At 40.7% G+C, this 20,323-nt stretch overlaps 1 protein-coding gene and 2 long non-coding RNA genes across 4 annotated transcripts; 1 reads left to right on the plus strand and 2 right to left on the minus strand.

The window, feature by feature from the left end:
• Positions 1-1,117: 1,117 nt before the first annotated feature.
• Positions 1,118-20,302, minus strand: LOC144014876 (acylamino-acid-releasing enzyme). Of its 2 annotated transcripts, none has more exons than XM_077515192.1 (21): positions 19,947-20,302; positions 19,457-19,592; positions 18,910-18,985; positions 18,755-18,830; positions 18,232-18,326; positions 18,020-18,154; positions 17,849-17,940; positions 17,370-17,407; positions 15,280-15,401; positions 15,144-15,204; positions 14,872-14,966; positions 14,094-14,145; positions 13,890-13,993; positions 13,596-13,728; positions 13,416-13,499; positions 13,236-13,316; positions 6,597-6,685; positions 6,301-6,494; positions 6,131-6,233; positions 5,853-6,042; positions 1,118-2,148 (listed from the first exon to the last, which is right to left on the minus strand). In XM_077515192.1, exons 1-21 carry the CDS (start codon positions 20,062-20,064, stop codon positions 1,871-1,873), a joined length of 2,352 nt encoding a protein of 783 aa, XP_077371318.1. In that variant the 5' UTR covers positions 20,065-20,302; the 3' UTR covers positions 1,118-1,870. The 2 variants fall into 2 exon arrangements, with proteins under 2 accessions (XP_077371318.1, XP_077371319.1); XM_077515193.1 differs by having other exon boundaries at positions 1,988-2,148; positions 5,936-6,042.
• LOC144014882 (uncharacterized) lies at positions 2,611-3,952 on the plus strand. The gene is made up of 3 exons (XR_013282611.1): positions 2,611-2,872; positions 3,324-3,554; positions 3,828-3,952. It is a non-coding gene; the product is annotated as an uncharacterized LOC144014882 (long non-coding RNA).
• On the minus strand, positions 4,242-5,843 carry LOC144014887 (uncharacterized). The gene is made up of 2 exons (XR_013282618.1): positions 4,744-5,843; positions 4,242-4,662 (listed from the first exon to the last, which is right to left on the minus strand). It is a non-coding gene; the product is annotated as an uncharacterized LOC144014887 (long non-coding RNA).
• Positions 20,303-20,323: the final 21 nt, after the last annotated feature.

Consider the following 20,323-nt stretch of genomic DNA (forward strand, 5'->3'; position numbering starts at 1 on the left):
GCATGTTCTCCGCGTGGGTCTTCTCTGGGTACTCCAGTCTCCTCCCACATTCCAAAGACATGCATGGCAGGTTAATTGGGCACTCCGAATTGTCCCTAGGTGTGCTTGTGAGTGTGGATGGTTGTTCGCCTGTGTGCCCTGCGATTGACTGGCAACCAGTCCAGGGTGTCCCCCGCCTACTGCCCAGAGCCAGCTGAGATAGGCGCCAGCACCCCCCGCGACCCTTGTGAGGAATAAGCGGTCAAGAAAATGGATGGATGGAAGTTGTATCACCAGTTATTCATTGACGGCTCCCAGTTTTATTAACCAATTGTAGAGAGGGAAACAGCTAAATCAAAGCAAGAAATATTACAAAACTCTTGATAATGTAAACGCTTGGTGGGCCGGATTAATTAACAAAGCCCATATATGTGGCCCACTGGCCACAGTTTGACCTCCCCTGAAATAACTCAATATACCATTACGGGGATCAATGGCACAGGAAAAGCTATAATCATAGAACGTTGCATTTAGCACAGGGTTATTAATTTGGGGATATGGCATCATCAGTGTTGGGCATTGAAACTTGAAACTTGACTTGAAAGTAGGAAATAGTCTTTTTTTTTTTAAGAAGGTAATTAACTTACTCATTCATGAATGTAATTACTTACCATCGAACATCAAATATGTCAAATAATTTATACTTGTGAGCGTTTTTTTTTTAAAACATCAGCAACTGGTAGACATACTGTAAACAACAATTTAAGTATTTTTTGCACTACGAAAACTTGTAACGGTGCTTTTAACTTAGGGGGGTTACACTGTCACATGGCTTCCAACACTAAGTTCTCAAAATAAAATAAAACTGGCATGTGCTATTGAGGGACGTTTCAAGAGACGTCTGACTCGCACCATGTGACTCTTGGCAGATGAATGGTGCCCATGCACAACATATTAGTGCCTGTTTCAAATCGAAACTCAATACGATAAACTAAAGCAGTTTACCCACATACAATCTACTTTAAAGATGTTGTGAGACAACAGGTGTCCAGCCACCAATCAAATGTCATGCATTGTTGTAGCTGTACCATCATCAAGGTTTATATTACAAGGTGGATTAATACAAGTAAGAAAGTAGTTGTTTCAGAACTTTGGTATTTATTGCACCTCGAGGATTAATACATTTCAAAACCATACTCGTATATCCGTACTCGAACCAGCATTTTTGACGTGGCATTTTGAAATGAGTCCAAAGGTAGTATCTCTTCTCCATCATACGTGGCTGACGTTTTCTAAGCTCAAGTCTGATACAAACTGTGCAGGGCCCTGAAATCAACTTTGTTTTGATTACGTGGCACTGTCTTCGTCTCCTTTGGTATTAATGGCCACTTATTTCATGGAAGAATATGCCATGAAAAGATGGATTATCAGATGGCAATTTCTCAACAGCAAAGTGGAGAAACACTTTTGTCCAGGGCAGAATGCAGAAAAAATGGAGAGCTCGTAGCCCTCATCATCATCATAACTTTTACACTAGCCGCAATATGCAATCTGATAGAAACTACACTTCACAAACCTTTCAGCCTTACCACTGTCAGTCACCAGTCATGTACTCAGACCAAACATGATTAACCTTCTTCTCCAATATATCACCAGAAGACACTTTTTTTCTACACTCCTCAGTCTGACTCCAGTATCTCCAGGGATTTTTTTTTATTTCCAGTTCCTTCCTTCCTTTCATAACATTTTCTGGGACACTGAATAACCAAAGGGCACATTTGAACAACGCTTTAAGTTTCAGAACGGTCGGAGTGAAGCAGTACATACTCAGAGTGTATTTTTGAATGTGCACAATATTAGGAAGGGTTGTTTTTCTATTTTTTTATTTTTTTTATTTTGATGCGAGGCCAAGCTCTCTGTTCTTGGTCTCGGTTTTTGCAAAAATAAATCTACCTCCAAAATGTGAGTTGTGGGTTTTTTCCCCCCTTCTTCTTCTACATGATGGGTGTTTTTTTTTTTTTTTTCTTTTAATAACTGTTGTTGCTTTGTGTTTGAACTGTACATATGTCTTAGAGGTGCTGATGCAGCCATAGCGCCGTGTTGAGAAAGCACTGGGCCTGTGTGTCCAATCTAGACAAGGAGTGTCCATCTTCTGCAAACCACAATATCCTGCAAATACAAATACAACAATCATTACGACCAAGCATCAAAGCATGAAGGAAAGAGTACAATAGCCATACTCAGAAGAAAACAAAAATACAGTAATTAAAAGCACTTCATGACTTCATTTTAGTCAAATTCCGTTTTTTGTTTTTTTGTTTTATAAAATTACGCTTTTTTTCCATCATTATTTTTAACTCATTTGCTCCCAAAAACCTATAAATACATTCTACTTTAAATGTATTAAGTGTCCCAAAGATGTATTTATACATTTTGTTTTGTTTTATGCTAGAGCATACAGAAGTCTTTGATGAGCAGAGAGCAGAGAACGAGTGAGAAAATTGTAGTAATTACAAAAACGCCCAGCAGGTGGCAACAGAGGATAATCGATCAACAAGAGGTTCCCCCACAATTCTAAGCAGATTTGTGAATATAGGTCGCTTGCACATGTCGTCACTTCCGCCTCGGATTTCTCGTAGTCGCCATGCTGGGTGGCCTCCATTTACGTAGCGATTCGGTCTAACACGTATCTATCACGTTTGTTTTCTGCGTTTAAAATGGTACATTGTTGCTGCATCGTTGGCTGTTCGAACAAAGCCAAGGGGGAAAATGGTCGGTCTTTTTTCCGAATTCCGAAAATAATTAGGAACCAGGGCCTGGAGACAGAGGAGTGCGGACTCCGGAGGGAAGTCGTTACTTTGGGCTCGTGTGTGCAGCGATCACTTTGTGAGCGGTAAGCTTGTTTACCTTTATTTAATGCATGAGGATTAATAACGTTTCGACCGCCCATATATGGGCAAGTTGCTTATGTTTTGGATTCATGAGCAAGCAAGTTCGGTAGTACAAGCTGGCTAGCGGACGTTAGCCGAAAGCTAACATCGAACATTTTCACCCAAGTAGTGCCAGTGCAAAGTGTTTACTGCTGAAATTGGATTGATTAGTCTTGGGCTTTTAATGCCGATAACATGTTTTTTGGTGGCAAAATGTAAACTTGGAAAAAAAAGAGACAGAAGGGGCTGATGCAAGAAAACAGACCCCCGGGGGTGATGCAAGAAAACAGATCCCCGGTAGCCTACACATCATGCTAAAGAACTTATTCACGGCCACCCTACTGCGGTAAAATAACCAGTCTTTCCATATTTTATTTGTTTATATATTTGTTTATTTTATGTTTATTTTAACAGGTCGCCCTGCGCCCGTTTTTCTGTCCAATCATCCCGACTGGGCTCCAACATTAAAGTTGGGTCCCAAGTTACAACATCTATGTCTCAGCCCAGTCGGTGCCAAGATATGAACGTGCACAGGAGAGACAAGCAAAGAAAAGACGACTCGAAGTGGCAGAGATTGTTGCAGTTATGCAGCCAGATGGCTCCAGTAACCTGTACCCTCAAGTACTGCTGACATCATTGACTCTGGTATGCCACTCAGAATTCATTACATGATATATTGTATGCATGAGTGAATGTATGTGTTTGTTTGTGTGTGTACACGCACCTTATATTTTAGAGACATTTGGAAGTGTTTATAGAAATAAGTATTTGCCTGTAGCAATGTTCATACATTAAAAAATGCAACAAAATGTGTACATTTCTTTTACACTGACAAAAAAACTATACTACTTTACTATATTAAACCTATTACTGGTACCGTATTTTTTTGTGATTTTTTTTCTTTATTTTTTTCTTTAGGGAGCTCATGCCACACCGACTTGATTGCCAATGACATGATGGAAACGAAGGCGAGCATCAAAGCATTGGAGGAGGACAACATGCGACTGTTTGTTTGGCGCTAATAAAGGCATCGTTTATACAAATTCTATTGTTGGGTTTGTTTACAAAGCTATACATAATACAAATGACAGGATTTGACTCAATGTGCAATATGGTCCCTCTTAAAGTAATGGCATAAATCTCTATTTCTAAAAGCACAAAAAATGAAGTGAATAATGATTAGATGTAGTAATTTCAGGGTTAAAAATTGAACTGTTAATTAATGTAGTTTATTTTAGCACAGGTGCCTACCATCCTGAGATGACGGTATGATGTAATGATGATGGGGTACGCAATGACTTTCATTATGCTATGTACAGAGGAAAAAGTTGCTCTCTTTTAAATTTGTTTAATGTAAGACAAGTACCAGTACTGTGTTACAGTTTTCCCAATAATCCTTGTTTCACACTTGTCACAAAACCACTGTCCTTTTGGCAGTCTAGATTGGCACACTTCAAGTGATATCATTTGATTTTACAATCTGCTGCAGCACAAAAAACTACTTTATTCCGCATCTTTGAAGTACATGAGCAGGTGGTAGGTGACAGCGGCTGAGCAGGAACACTGGAAGTCCACTGCTGATCTAGTAAATGCTCTCCCGAGCAGTTCAGGTAAGGAGGGGATTTTGGGAAAAAAAAACTCTGGCTTTTCCAACTGGCCAAAACGAGCGATCTGGGTGGACTCGCTCAATCACACTTTGTCCACACCACAAAGTCGCAGAAGTCCGTCCAGTTAAACTCATCTGTGCCTGAATCTGAAAATATTACAAACATTGTAATGAAAATATGAAACATAGAATTAAATAAGAAACTACAAAAAGTAAAGCCATACATACCTGGTAATAATATTGGTGTTGTCGTGACAAGTGATGGGAATTGTTGCCATCTGGCACCAGACAGAAATTGGGTGTTGTGACAGCCTCCTTAACCGTGAGATCATAAGAAAAGCTGTCAGTATGCTCAGTAGTTACCATGAACACGTTTTATTGTACTGGAAACTGAAACGAAAAATACGTCCTCTGAGAGTGGTTAACCTTAACCATTTAGAATAAGTTGATTAAGTAACATGTAACTAGTGAAAGGGTAGCATTAAATTTAATTAAGCCACGGGGAGGCTGTGCATAGTTACTTTTTATTCTTATACGCTCTGCCATATTTGCCTGTTATAAAATTGTTAGAAAAACCACATCAGGTAAACCTAGCTGTGCATGTAAACACAATGATAACAGGAAGCCTGAGAACAAATCAACATTTTTGTGTGCAGAATTACCAACACCATGTGGTTTACTTACGTGCAACAGCAACCGTTTCTTCTGATGCGATGTTAAAGTTTACACTCTGTATCCACCCGCTTACAAAATAATTGTAAGCCTCCAGGGATTTGTTGGCGTGTTATGGAGCATGTTGTCAACACGAGGTAGGGAAAGATGTCCAGAGATGTCACATTTGGCCAGCAAGCTTTCTCCGTCAAAAAAAAAAAATCACCCTTGGTCAGGACGTAATTAGGATCAATCCCGCCACACAGAGACACCTTCTGCCTGTATCGTTGTTTTTGATCTTCCGGTAAATCGTGAAAATACTGCGAAAATTACATCAGGTTGATAAGCTCTACCGTGTAACTCGCGTGTACCTTGTGAACCGGCGGACACCCAATATGGCGCCCGAAGGAAAAACTCCCATGATGCATTACGATGTGCAAGCGACCTATTGCTGAAACTTAAGCTATGTTCTAATGCTAATTGCTGCAAAGCGGAAACAGGTAGAAATATATATTTTTTCCTGCTGAAAGAAGAGACTAATCTTTGTTTTGGTAGGTTCCATGTTTTTGTCGCACTGGAACACACTATTCTGTGGGCCTTACAAAATCAGTCAAAATCCAGTAAAACAGCCGAGAGTGAAGGGTGTTGTTTCAGTCAAAATGGCTGGGAGTGAACGAGTTAATTACCACATTTTCTTCTCTCATTAAATAATGAGTCTGGGTGACACGGTGAAGCTCTGTGTAAGCATGTGATGCATCCGTTGTTGTACCTGACAGGTGACGCCCGACTCTTGAGGACTTTATAGAGCTCAAGACTTTGATAAGGAGACACCCGTCTGTCTCTGCCTCCAAGTATCAAAAGCACCGGAGCCTTGATCTACATCAAAACACACACATTCTGTTTCGTTAACTTGTCGTCCCATGACGGACACCTTGAAAACTAACGCAGACTATGTGTATCTGACCTGGGCAGCATGTATGATAGGCGACTTCTCCAACATGGCAGCCAAGGCTTCTGGAGTAGGTGTCTGGTTGTATGAGTACTGGAAGCCCACACAGGTGTAACGCCTGGTGGGGACCAGAGTGGGGGGGAAAGTTACACAGTTCAAGATCCACAGTAAGCAGCCAGTCTCACCAGTCCACAATGTCACTGGTGCCCAGCAAGGTGGCAGCGTTGATAACAGGATTCCTAGCTGCACACGCCCTGTAGAAATCTGGGTACTGAGCCACAAGGTGACAAGACAGGAAGCCACCGTGGGAACCCCCGATTACAGCTACGCGACTGGGGTCAAGAGTCGGGTGAGTGTGCAATGCAGCAAGCACAGCGCTCTGAGCAAAAGACAGCAAGTAGATATAGGTAGGTGGGTTCGGCTGGTTGGTGTAGATAGAAGTAGTAGACTAGGTTAGATAAGGTAGTTAGCGACGCGCTACCTGGACATCTTTAACATCTTGGCTTCCAATGTGTCCGATGAGGGACAGAATGCTGTCTTGGCCGAAGCCTGTCGAGCCGCGGTAGTTTACTTTGAAAAAATAAGAATAATATGTCATTAAAGAATCTTTCCTTCAAACGACACCACTCACACAAGAGTGAACGACTACCACGGAAGCTCTGAATTGCATGGGGCGTAAAATTCATTATAGGCACAAAATACAACTTGCATTGATGCCACAAGATACACATGTAAGACTCTGAAAAGGTACAATTGTATTTTTCATGATGAACTTCAATCGTTGCCAAAAAAAAAAAAAAAAAAAGCTGCATCGGATCTGGATTTAACATTATAAATTCTCAACCCAAATCAAATCTACGGAGCCCCTAAAGTGACATGGGAGAAAAAAAAATAAATTAAATGTTTCTCGTCCGGACGAGAAACTTTCTCGTCCTGACAAGAAACTTTCTCGTCCGGACAAGAAACTTTCTCGTCCGGACAAGAAACTTTCTCGTCCGGACGAGAAACTTTCTCGTCCGGACGAGAAACTTTCTCGTCCGGACAAGAAAAGTTTCTCGTCCGGACAAGAAAAGTTTCTCGTCCGGACGAGAAACTTTTCTCGTCCGGACGAGAAACCAGCATACTCGTGTGGGAGACGTTATACTAACTACATTTCAGTTTGTGTTCATGTGTGAAAATGATAGCACAGGACCTAGTCAGGTTCTATTTTCACCTGGGACTTTATTATAAGGACATTGCTGCGTTACTTGCAAGTCGGCACCATTATGTTGTGTCTGAGAGACATTTAAAACGAATTTTGAAGTCGTGTGGTCTGCTGCGGCGCAAGGAATATTCATTTTTGGATCATGTGGTTAATTTTATTCATGGACTTTTACAAACATCTGGGCAGCTCTGCGGATATCGATGGGTGTATACTAAATGCAAGGAGAATGGATTACGTGTAAAAAAAGAACAGGTGCGCCTAATTATTCAAGAACTTGACCCAAGAGTGTTGCGCTAAGAAGAAGGAGACGGCTCCATCGCCGGAACTATTTCGCAATAGGACCAAATTACATTTGGCACTTTGACTCATACGATAAGCTAAAACCATTTGGAATATGCATTAACGGCTGCATTGACGGATTTTCCCGCAAAATCATATGGATGAATGCGTTCACCACCAACAGTGACCCAAAAATTGTTGGAGGCTACTACATGGAGGCAATCCACAGATTAAGTGGTTGTCCAAGAATTGTCAGAGGAGATCGGGGCACAGAGAATGTTAAAGTCCGAGACTTTCAACGATTTCTCCATCGCAACATTCACGACGGCTCCAGCGTTGAATGCTACATCGAAGGCGCAAGCACAGCTAATCAGCGCATCGAGAGTTGGTGGGGCTTTCTCAGAAGGCAATCAATGGAATTTTACATCTCTCTCTTCACTGATCTGAAGGACCGTGGTTTGTTCGATGGATCATATTTGGATCGAAATCTGATTCAGTTCTGCTTCATGGGCATCATCATTCAGGTAAGCCATAGTTTTAATGTTCAATTGTCAACATCGGCTCAAAAACAGTAAATATCGTATATAATTGTTAATTGGAATACAATGATAAAGCATGAAAGACGTTTTTTTTTGTTTTCTTTTAATTATATACTGCATATGTAGTATAGGCAGAGGACAGTATTGGCCTAGCCGCACCACACATGCCTGCTGTGTAATGAAACGGCACCTGATGCCGGGAACGGGTATCAATATCAGATTATAATAAAATCAGGACATCTGTGATCTACTATTAATAAGTCATAACAACAACAAAAAGATAATGTTTACATTTTAGGCGTATAAGGATCCACATACGCAAATGAGGTGAGGTCTCCTCCCCACCCCGGATCCTGCCCAAGTGGCCAATTTATGACTGAGCATTGCATGTGCCGTTCAAAGCGGTTTTCTGTATTAATATCAGATGCAAATACTGTCACTTCAATAAATTTGACTTCATTCCGCAGTTAAAGGGTGCATCGAATGTAGTCAGCAATATATTGTAGCCTACTTTTTTATGCTTTGTTTTCACACTCGTACATGGTCTCCAAGGTGGGGGAAGCGAACTCACACCAACTTGAACCGTAGGCAAGTGATGGTAACTACTCCGCCACCCCGAGACCCATATTGTAGCCTACTTGCAGCACACCATTTGTAATTGATCAGTGAGGCCTGGAGCTGTTCATGGTGGTGATGTGTCACTGGCCTCACATTCCTATTTGCTGCTCTTTGATACATTATTTCATGTAATTTGAATGTATCGTCATCAAAAACATTTAACATGATTTATTTCAAGAGAACTAACCAAAACTATGACACAAAACCACATGAATATTAAGTTTTTATGTTACTGTCTAACATTGCCTACTATTTTTTTCTTCCCCCCCAGGACGAACTAGATGAGACCATCCATGTGTGGGATGCACACATCATCAGACCATCGAAGAACGAAAGGGTACCCAGTGGTCGGCCACAAATCATGTACATGTTCCCAGAACTCTATTCAAGTTATGACTGCATTTCCTCAGTGGACAGAGCTGATGTACAGTTGTGTTGGAGTCAATGCACATTTCGCCCAGCGGTGCCATGTGATATAGAAATATACAACATCTGCAATATTTTAATGCTGGAGTCACAGATTCACAATCCATCTGATGCCTATGAAGCATTGGATCTGTACCTGCATTTGAGGCATGAGATAACATCTGCTCTGTAATTTGAGATGGATTTACATTTGAACACTTCTAAAAATGAACGTTTCACAGTCCACCATTGGATACTTACTGCAATTGTAATTTTTCAGATAAATTCTGTAGAAACTCAGATTGTAACTTTGAACGGATTGTTCCCATATCCACGCTTATTATAACTTATCAAAAGACGTACATACTTTAGCTCGTGTGTAGATCACAAATGGTACGGCTCAATTGTTTCAATTTACATTTCAATTTGTTGTATAGCATAAACAGTACGTATAACATTATCATCAATGCTTGGCTTTACATTGATCATATATGGGAAATGAACAAACCCCTAACAAAGTTCAATAAACCAGTCCATGAAAGGAGAAATTGAATCTTTATTCAGAAATACTGTTGCTAGAAACTACTAGCATTTTTAACATATTGTTAGCCTAATAGCATAATTTACTAAGACATTTTTTCAGTAAGAAAAAAAATTACCAATATGTGAATTAATTTGCATTTTGCTTTGTTTGTGCAGTTTCTTAATTATTTAATCCATGATGTACTATAAAGGTTGGATTGAGACAATTTGAGACATTTGAAAATGACTTTGGCTGTTATGCTATTAGACTAACACTATGAGGCTTCAGCAAAAACAGCCATGAATAACATATGAAACAATTCACTAGTATATGCCTTTAAGCAGATATTTTTTTTAACTAGTTGATGTTGAATCAACTGATCAATTGCCTTAAATGATCGATTAAAAAAAACACACACAAAATGTGCAAATGGTGCTTGGATGAATTGCACATCACCTTTTGTAAAACTTCTACAATCTCTTGAACCTGAGAAAATTGCAAATTACATGCAGCAAAAAACTGTCTGTTAATTGGCCAAGCTCATCGGAAGACGGAGGATGTAGGGCTTCTTCTGTGTCACTCATCTCAAGAGATGCTGGTCTTGATCGGTCCATTAGTTCTCCTCTCTGTTGGTGATTGACGCAAAAAAATAAAATAAACACATAGTTATTACCTTGTCTTTTCGATGGATCATCTGACCAGGGATGTGAATTTTTACTAGGGCTGCACAATATATAGAAAAAATATGATATTGCGATATTGGCTCTTGCAATATGCATATCGCAAAGGCATGCAATAAGTTCTTGAGCTTAGGGCTCAATACCACAGCGGTGTTGCAATGTAGATGTTACCTAAATGTCACAACAGATGTGATTAATGTGTTTGTGTTTAAAAATATTGTTCAAGCATTATGGCAATTTCCATACACTGCATAGACTGTAGACTATTTCATAGTTTACCTGCATTGAGCTACTTGGTGCTGGATCCAAATCAGAGGACCTCTCTGGGTTATCCACTTGATTAATTCTTGTCCTCCTGTGCTGATGTCCCTGACTCCGCTTCCTCAAGGATCGTCTCTGCATAGTCAGTAGAAAATACATAAATGCCATTTTATCATTTGCTGTCGACTGAAAATGACATCACAGACCGATGACCAATCACAGGTCAGCTTCAGAAAACAGGGGAGCTGTAATTGGTCATTAACTGAGCACAGAGTAACTGTGATGGCAAAATGGCCGCCCCCTGAAATGGATAAAAATTAGTAGATTTTACTGCTTAATTTATATTCCAAAAACACAATATTAACCAGAATACCATGTTTAGACTAGTGGAGCTTCATCGAAAATATTATTGTAAAGAATATTTTTGGGTTGACTTCCTCTAATTTCTGTATTTCTATTGAAAAAGTCAAACTTTCATAGATTATAGCTTCAGGGCCCACAACTTAAGTGATTTCAAGTATTTATTTTTTTATTTTTACATTATTAGGGCTTCCAGCTCATAAAACCAATAAAACAGGACATCAAAAAATTAGAATAATGGGAAGAAATCACCATGCATACTTCCCAGTATTTTGCATGGGGGGAAAAAAAAGATGGATCCATCCATCGATCCATCTTTTTTTTCCCCATACAAAACATTGGGAAGTGTGCATGGTAATTCCTTCACATTATTCAAATTTTGACATGTTTTAGTGTTTTATGAGCTGGAAGCCCAAATAATGTAAAAAATAATAATAATAATAAACAAATAAATACTTGAAATCACTGTTGTGGGCGTAAGATTCTGAAGTTGTGGGCCCTGAAGCTATAATCTATGAAAGTTTGATTTTTTCAATGGAATTACAGAAATTATTCAACTTTTTAAGGATATTCTAATTTTCTGACTAACACCTGTATAGTTGTGACCGTACGCAGTGCCTTTGTCAATAAGGAGGAAGATGAGGGTGGTGGGGTTCATTTGAGGTATGCTAATCCACAACAATCTCCGGTCCCAGTTTTCAAACAAGTCATCTTGTTTATGAATGCAATTTCTGCAGTACAGTAGTCTATGTATTTAGACCACTCACGTCACAGAATATAAAATAGCATTACCTTCTGTGGCTGCTCGTCTGGGGTCTCGATGTCAGATGATACATCCGAGAGGAGTATTGTTTTTGCCTTGGAGGTCATGTAAACGCGCAGCATTCCCATTTTTCGTTCCTCATACAGCTGGCCCACTGTAACGTCAAGGGACACTAAATTGTGGCTATAATCACGAACACCGAAGTGAAAGTCTTCAATCGGTCCTTTTGACGAATGTCCATTTGGAAAAAACAATCCTTTTCCTGTCTCCAGCATCTCAGCCATGGTCACCAATTTGTCAACTGCCAAGTGCCGTGTTCCACCTCCACCTCTTGCTCTTATTTGATGAAAAGAGCCGTTCTGAAAGTGTAGCCATCCCATCTCAACTCGCCGGGTGACTTTGGCTGCACTTTTATTTCCAGCACCGCGTGCTCCTCCTCGGTCGACAGCATTTTCCTGTTCAATACCAAGCCTTTCTCTGATGTTCTGCATGAGCGCAGATTTAGCAGTCTGAATTCCTCCCGAACGTTCGTTCGTCACGGTTCTCCGACGACAAAATGCTCTGATAGCAAGTCGGTCTCCATATCTCGTGACATACTGTCCCAACTCATCATCCGTCATAACACATATGACGTTAATGTCGATCTGTAATTAGAAATGCCAACTTAAAATATGCGAAGCATTTGAGGCTAGCATGAGGCTACAATAACAAAAGCAAGTAAAGACGCAAATTAAGCGTGCAGCATATGGGGTCTATTCATGTGACAAAAAGTTAACAATCATCCTTACCTTTTCTTCTTTTAGTTGGTCGATGACACTATTCGGTATATTCCTTGTTCTAAGGAAAGATTCAAAGTCCTCTTCTGCTGACATTGAGTCTGCACTGGAAGCAAGTTGAACAGTGGTCTACCGTTCGCCGCCACAACCTAGCTCTCCTAGTTCCCGCTCGCAGGTGATGTTTCTCGTCCGGACGAGAAAGTTTCTTGTCCGGACGAGAAAGTTTCTTGTCCGGACGAGAAACCTTTCTTGTCCGGACGAGAAACTTTTCTTGTCCGGACGAGAAAGTTTCTCGTCCGAACGAGAAAGTTTCTTGTCCGGACGAGAAAGTTTCTCGTCCGGACGAGAAACATTTAATTTTTTTTCTTTTTCTCCCATGTCACTTTAGGGGCTCCGTACAAATCTGACTTAATTTTTCAGATTTTTTTCCCCTCCCAACAACTCTTAAAAAGGTTTATTTATGTTTATTCATTTCATTTTAATTAGGTTTGATGATTTCAACAGATTTCAATGCTGCATCTTTGGAGGAATCAATCAACCATCTTGGGGAAAAAAAATCAGGTTCATAATAAATAATTATCCATTTACTCAAAAATACAAGGCAATGAGTTATTCTTTTTTAAAATATATACAAGTGTAACAAGATTGTTTTGAACTGTCTCTATGTTGAACTACGGTATGTGTTGATGGTCGTGTTGGATGTGTGTCCCACCCATGAGCACAGAGAAGCCAAGAGAGACGAGACCAGCAGTGGTGCTGTTCCACTCTGCAGCAAACTGGGAGTGTGGCCCACCTGTGGGAGACAAGAGGTTTTGTGGACAGCCGCTCAATCAAAATCAATAAGAGGAAAATCAAGTATTAGTGGAGTTTAGTAAATCCATATTCAACCTACCATGGATGGAGACCACAAGCGGTATTTTGGCTCCCTGAAGAGGATCACATGGTTTTACCAGGACTGCTCCGAACTTTAACCCAGCTAAAAAGACACAGATTAGGACAAGCACAAAAGTTTAAGCAGTTCCCAAGAAAAAAAGAAAGAAAAAAAACTTTTGTATGTAGGTGTCAATCTTACGATATTTTTTGTTGTCCTCATCTAGTGGAGGTTCAACCTCTAGAGCAGTCCACAGGAAGTCAAAGGTCATCATGGTCTTCTGGAGGGGGTGCCAGGTCACAGCTTCACCTACTGAAGGGAGGAAACCCACCAGCTACACACACACATGCATTCAAAACAGAATATTACCGTTTTCATAAAGTCACACAGATTTGAACGTCTTAATTGGATCGCCTTCGATTGCGCATATACCCCTCGTGATGTGTTAAGTATCAGGGTTTAATTGCACCCGTGAGTGTGTGTGCATGTTCTAACCATGGTTGGTGGTGTGTTTGGGCTGGAGCAACACACGATCATCAAGTCATTCTGGATGGTCAGCAGCTTCCAGCTGCCATATATCTCTGTAGCATCAGCACGGCCTTATATGGGTGGCAGCAGGGAATAAACGCATTGTGAGAATAAGACGACTCTTGAAACACGTGGTGTAAATTCAGCCTTGGAGACAGGAAAGACTTTTACCACTAGAGAGAGAAAAGATTTTCTTTGACCTTATGTCCACCATGAAGAGATCCTGAAAGATGATAAAGAACAGTCAGTAAACTAAAGACAAGGCTAAACTGAGATATTGTGGAGGTTAGTGCTGCTGTATGATCTATTTGTGTTACTGTATTGCTTATGTTAGAGTAGGTATTTTATCATTTAAGATAATTGTAATAACAATCCTAGTTTCTGTTAGCCTGTCAAAGGGTTCTCAATTGTGTATTAACATAAAGCTAGTGGACCTGCACTTGATAATTGTTTTTAAGTATTCTGAATAAACACTTATGGTGGTATTTATATGATCCATCCATTTTCTTGACCGCTTATTCCTTCCTCACAAGGGTCGCGGGGGGTGCTGGAGCCCATCTCAGCTGGCTTTGGGCAGTAGGCGTGGTACACCCTGGACTGACTTATATGACGACCAATCTTATATGATGTTTAAGTTGTTTTTTTGTCAATTCTGTAAATGACAGTTGTACTGGAAGTGACAAATAAAGAGCTTGAGGCAACTTAGGCAAGAATTGCAGGGATTTGAGTTTAAATCCTGAGCAGTTAACTCTTCAACATGGAGCTCATTGAAAAAGTCATTTAGAGTAAACGCAAATTTGAAGACTTGAAGAGAATAGACAAGAATGAAAAGCTGAAAATAAGCGATATCATATGCAGGGGTTAAAGCTGAGGAAAAATGTTGCGGGATGGTTAATAGTCCAAACTTCATGACAATGTGAATGACAGGCCTATGCCGACAATGTTTTACCTTGCGGTTCTGACAGGCGCTGCTGAACACAACTCTCTTACCATCTGTAGACCAACAGCTGGATGGCAGGGCTTCATAAATACCAGCAAAGCCATCTGGAGCAAAAGCACATTTCTAAATGTGGACTGACATACTGTATTTGATACGCTGTTATGTACTGTAAATATCAGACAGTCATTCTAATCTTCATCTGAGCATGTATGTTCAAGTTGACAAATGTCACAGATATGTACCGGCAATGTCAGAGAAACAAATCAATCAGTGCCACTTACCACTCTGAGGCCTATGGACAACATCCAACAGTGTGGATGTCTTCTTACTGTTTAGGTCCAACTGTGGAAGACCAAGTTACTGGTAACTACTTATTTGTCCCTCCCACACACACAAATACTGTACAGTACATGGTACCTGCTGCAGACGGAGACACTGACTATGAGGCCCAAAAACCTGACCCTGCAGGTAGATCAGCGTGGACCCGTCTGGGCTCAACCTGGGACAGGACACTGATAGGTTGTCCCCCGTCAAGCGCTCTGTTTTGGAAGACGAACACTTTATAGAATCAGTGCTTCAAAAAGTCCCATCAGGGAAGCATGGTGATCCAACTTAAATTTGGGAAAGGTTAATTCAGTTTGCGATGCCTCACTGTTGTTCAAATCCTCAGAACTCACTGAAATTGAAAGAGTGCACATTAAAGCAGTGTTTCCCAACCCTGGTCCTCGGGGCACACTATCCAGCCTGTTTTCCACGTCTCCCGATTCCAACGCAGGTGAGGATTGTTTTCAGGCTTCTCAAGAATCTTGCTAATGAGCTGTCATTGGAATCACCTGCGTTGCAAAAAGAGAGGCATGGAAAACAGGCTGGATAGTGTGCCCTGAGGACCAGGGTTGAAAAACACTGCATTAAAGCATCAGTATGATGCTGGATGTTTTTTTGTGACAGGGTATAATAATGATGTAGGGCGGAATACACCCAAAAATGGCATATTTGTTGATCCATTGTCAAAGATAGCAAGTACAGAAGCGTAGAGCTGCCAATGTGGAGTAAACATTTTTGGCTGACGAATATGTTGGAACATACTCGCAAATATGTTCAAACATACTAGCAAGTATGTTTGAACGTATTGAAATACGTGCGAACATACTCGCAAATACGTGTGAACATACTCGCAAATTTGTTTGAGCATACTCACAAATATGTTCGAACGTACGTGTAGGCTACATGCTACAAAGTTAGCATACCTTCCCATAATGCCATGGGGTATTATATGCGCATGTGCGAGTGAAACCCCCCCCCCCATTTTTTAGGCATTTGGGCCACATTACCAAGTCATTAGAAAATGAAGTAGACAAAAACAGTGTTCATTCGTAACTTTTAGGATTTATTATGTCTGACGTTCATGATTTAGGTTTATCATTTTTCGCCCCATAATGCAATGGTGTATTACGCTTGCGCATTGAGTACAACAATCGAGTATGTTCAAACATATTTGCGAGCATGTTCGAACATATTTGCGACTGTTTGAACGTATTTCTGAGTATGTTTGAACGTATTTGCGACTGTTTGAGCGTATTTCTGAGTATGTTCGAACGTATTTGCGACTATGTTCAAACATACTCGCCAGCCAAAAATGTTTACTCCACATTGGCAGCTCTACGCTTCCGTAAGCAAGCCATTTCCAAAACTTTTGATTGGTCAGTCATTTGTAAAGAATAAAATAACAGTACCATTACTGAATTCATTTGTAAAAGAATATGAAATTGACCAAATTTGGAAAAGGTAGGGTTCCGCTGGACAGTGGCGAAAAATTTGTGACGTAATACATGCCAGGGTTACCTGTTTGACATCTATTAAACACGACACAAAAAGGAGAGAAGACACTCAGTTCAGGGCTCACGAGGAGAGAGGAGAAGAACTGACTGATACAATTCACTACTGCACTCTCTGAAGTATCCTCTCCTCACCCTCTCTATTTATTTGGTTTTCCACGCCCTTTCCACACCCCTAGTTACATGGGTGTTCCAACCCTAAAAATCCAAATGCAAGGCAAAGTTGGAACACCGTGTACTTGTTTGTCTATGTGTTGTGCATGTGAGTGGAAGATTGCTGAGTACGTGTGGTCAAGTTTGCAATCATTTCAGGTGACCTCAGCAGACTGGCTCGAACCAGTCTGCTGCGTTCGATGTTGTGGTTCTTCAGCTTTTTGAGTCATCTTCAAAATATGTGAATGTGAGTGGGAACAGAGCAAAGCATTCTTCTTTGCAAGCAAAGCATTCTTCTTTGCAAGCAAAGCAGTCTTCATTGCAAGCAGAAGCAGTCCTTCATGGCAGCAAATATATGATAAGATAACATATATGGTTAGGCTATGTGAATGTGAGTGCAAAGCAAAGCATTCTTCATTGAAAGCAGAAGCAGTTCTTCATTGCAGCAAATGTATGATAACTTATGATTTACAATTACTCCTATAATACATTAATTAAATGGTGACTTAAGTGACTCACCACAACGACCATCCATGTGGAGCTGGAACAAAGCTGACCTGCGAGAGTTAAGAAATGCAATGGAACATTTAGGGTTTATGACCATTCCAACATACTTTTACTCCTCAAATGTTTTATTTTTAAAGAAGAAGTTTATTTACAATAATACGTTCTATGCACCCCCACTAGTCTTAACATGGCATCTGATTAATATCCCATTTGTGGAATATGAATTGAGCAGCAAAAGCCACACCTTTTTATTCATCTCAGGGGGCGGCCATTTTGCCACTTCGACTGAAAACGACATCACAGTTGCTCAGCTCACCACCAAATCACGATTCACCTGTTTTCTGGGTTTTATCATGTGACGTTCACAAGCTAAGCCGTGAAAGGTCGCTGCCTTCCCCCTGAGCAACTGTGAACTCATTTTCGGCCGACAGCAAGTAGAAAAATGACCGCTTCCTGAGATGGATAACATCAAGATGTAACATATCGCTAACCTGCGATTGGAGCAGAATTTGAGTCCCAATCTGAAAGGTTCATGGTACCAACCAATAAAAAACATTGATTGGCTTCCTGAGGCCCAGCAAGCCTAGAGGACATGGCGATACAGACACACACATAGTCAACATACAAAATATAGCAAGTACAGCAGGCCATGATTGCTTCACCTGTCCCGGTGAGATGTCAGCGGGAACACCCGGCAACACATCTACTGAACCACTGTGCAGGCTAACCACACAAATGACTGGAGTGCTCTTGTTGGTCAGAGCCTCTCCCCAGTCCTCACAGTATACATTCCTGTCCTATTTATACACATGCAAGATGGCATTAAATATTTCATCTGTATATGTATGCATGCATGCACCTGTGTGTCAAATACCTTCGCCCATGAAGACTCATCTGTGTTCCTGATCTTCTCAGCTATGTAGAGAAGTTTGCTCTCACACTCTGACCATGACAGACCGCCAAATTGATCTAAGATACAAAATAATAATAATAATAATAATAATAATAATAATAATAATATTAACATACATACGATGCTTCATTGTCACTACAGTCTAAATCTGGACTAAACTAACGTCAAATTGCTCATCTTTCAAAACAAATTTCCCTTTTGAGATTACTTAAATTCAGAATAATTTTATTACAGATTCCTACGCCATACGATTCCTTTTCTTTTCTTTTTTTTCTTTTTTTTTAACTGTCCAAAAAAATGTTTCTATGCTCCTCATTAGGGTAGCAGGTGAGTAAAAAGACAATTGAAAATAAAAATCAATTATACTTGATTTGACAAAACCGATGCTGTTTCATAAACATTAATAAAATTATGTCATAAATAGCTATAAAAGATACTTTACAATTGACAGCTAACTAGCTGCAGTTGCTTGTATCTGTCTCACCATCGTCATACACGCCGCCATGTAGCTTGAGGGCAGTCAGGTTGAGACATTTTCTGAGGCCATGATGGTCCCAAATCTACAAAATTTCAAACAGTGTTAACACACTTGTAGTTTGATAAACAAACTGCTCCGAGAAGATCATGTGACCTACTCACCTCCAACAACTGGTGATCACCCGTGTCTCGGACCACAGCCCTCAAACCACCAATGGGTGAAAGACCACTTAGCAATCTACAAGGGGAGAAATCCACATTCTTCATTGAAGTGGAAAGATTGCTAACGGCAAAGTAACTTTTTGCTTGTTTTTTTTTACCTTCTTTTTAATCATACCAATGTGAAATATTTTTGTTGTGTGTAAAAAAAGGTGAGGTGGCTCTCCAAATGACTTCATGGCACGCTATGTTCTATTTTTAATTGTTTTCCCTTTTCTTAGTCTGCCTCTTATTCTGGCCCTTCTTCTTCATCATCTATTACGCTGCATGTCTGACAGCATACTTCAGTGCTGCCATATAGATGCAGAGGATAGATCCTGGATTGGTCGCTATTTAATACAATAGGGCACATGCGTACAAACAATCACTCACAGCCACATTTATCGCTATAGCCAACTCCACACAGGGTTGAACCCCAAAACTTTGAGGCACACATGCTAAATGCCAGCCACCACACTGGTGCAAAATTATGGAATATGTATGTACTGACTCTCCAGACAAAGGTACACAAGGTCCTGGCGGGAGGACTGTCCTGATGCTCGGCTGGTCTCTGGAGGCTGAGATCAGAGTCCACTGCTGCGAGTAACAAAGTCTGGATGCTCTCACCACATCAGTCTGACACCACCCTGAAAATGTATGTCAAGCTAAATATTAGTACACCAGACCAGGAATGAGCCGTGAACAAAATGTTGCTTCTTCCACTTTTCTGGGAAGACTTTCTACAACATGTCTTTGACAAAGAGCCACGAGAGGAATTTGAAGTCATTGCAATAGCAAATATTTAAATAGTTAACTGACTCTAGTGTTGAAATATAGCGCCTGTTTGCAGCTTCCAGACAGAGAACAGACTGAGCGTGTATTACTGCGCCGTGATTAACGAGTTTGCGCCCCTGCATGGTCACCGTTCGTAACCTGGGACCGTCGTAAGTTATGCATACACTATCGAGGACGACCACCAGTACTCGAGTGAGCAACTGTACCTGTAGTCACTGTGACGACGCGAATGTCTTCTTGCTGTTGCTCCCGCACATCAGCAGACACCGGCGTGGGGAGAGAGCTGACTTCTCCGTACACCCTAGTAACTTGTCTGGATTCCATATATGCGACTATAAACGTCACACTAAACAACACGAACTGAACGATGTTTCCCGTTTACACGCATCGACCTGGTGCAGCCATGAAACAGTCGACAGGCTCAGTACAATTTTGTTGGCCTAAAGAGTTTAACGTCCAAAAACTAAAAGCCGTGGGCATTTATCCACTTGCGTTTCTTTCAACACGTCTCCAGTAGCTTCCATGTTTACTAGACGAGCGGACCGTACCACTCTTGTCCATTCTGAGGGGTACACAAGCGATG

This window comes from Festucalex cinctus, chromosome 2, assembly GCF_051991245.1.
Source record: "Festucalex cinctus isolate MCC-2025b chromosome 2, RoL_Fcin_1.0, whole genome shotgun sequence".
NCBI lineage: Eukaryota > Metazoa > Chordata > Actinopteri > Syngnathiformes > Syngnathidae > Festucalex > Festucalex cinctus.

Coding starts and splice junctions, on each gene's coding strand:
- LOC144014876 (XM_077515192.1), bottom strand. CDS start 20,064: ATGGAATCCAGACAAGTTACTAGGGTGTACGGAGAAGTCAGCTCTCTC. Junction 18,327..18,754: donor TGGCGGCGTGTATGACGATG/GTGAGACAGATA, acceptor TTTGTATCTTAG/ATCAATTTGGCGGTCTGTCA. Junction 15,402..17,369: donor CCACATGGATGGTCGTTGTG/GTGAGTCACTTA, acceptor CTTCCAAAACAG/AGCGCTTGACGGGGGACAAC.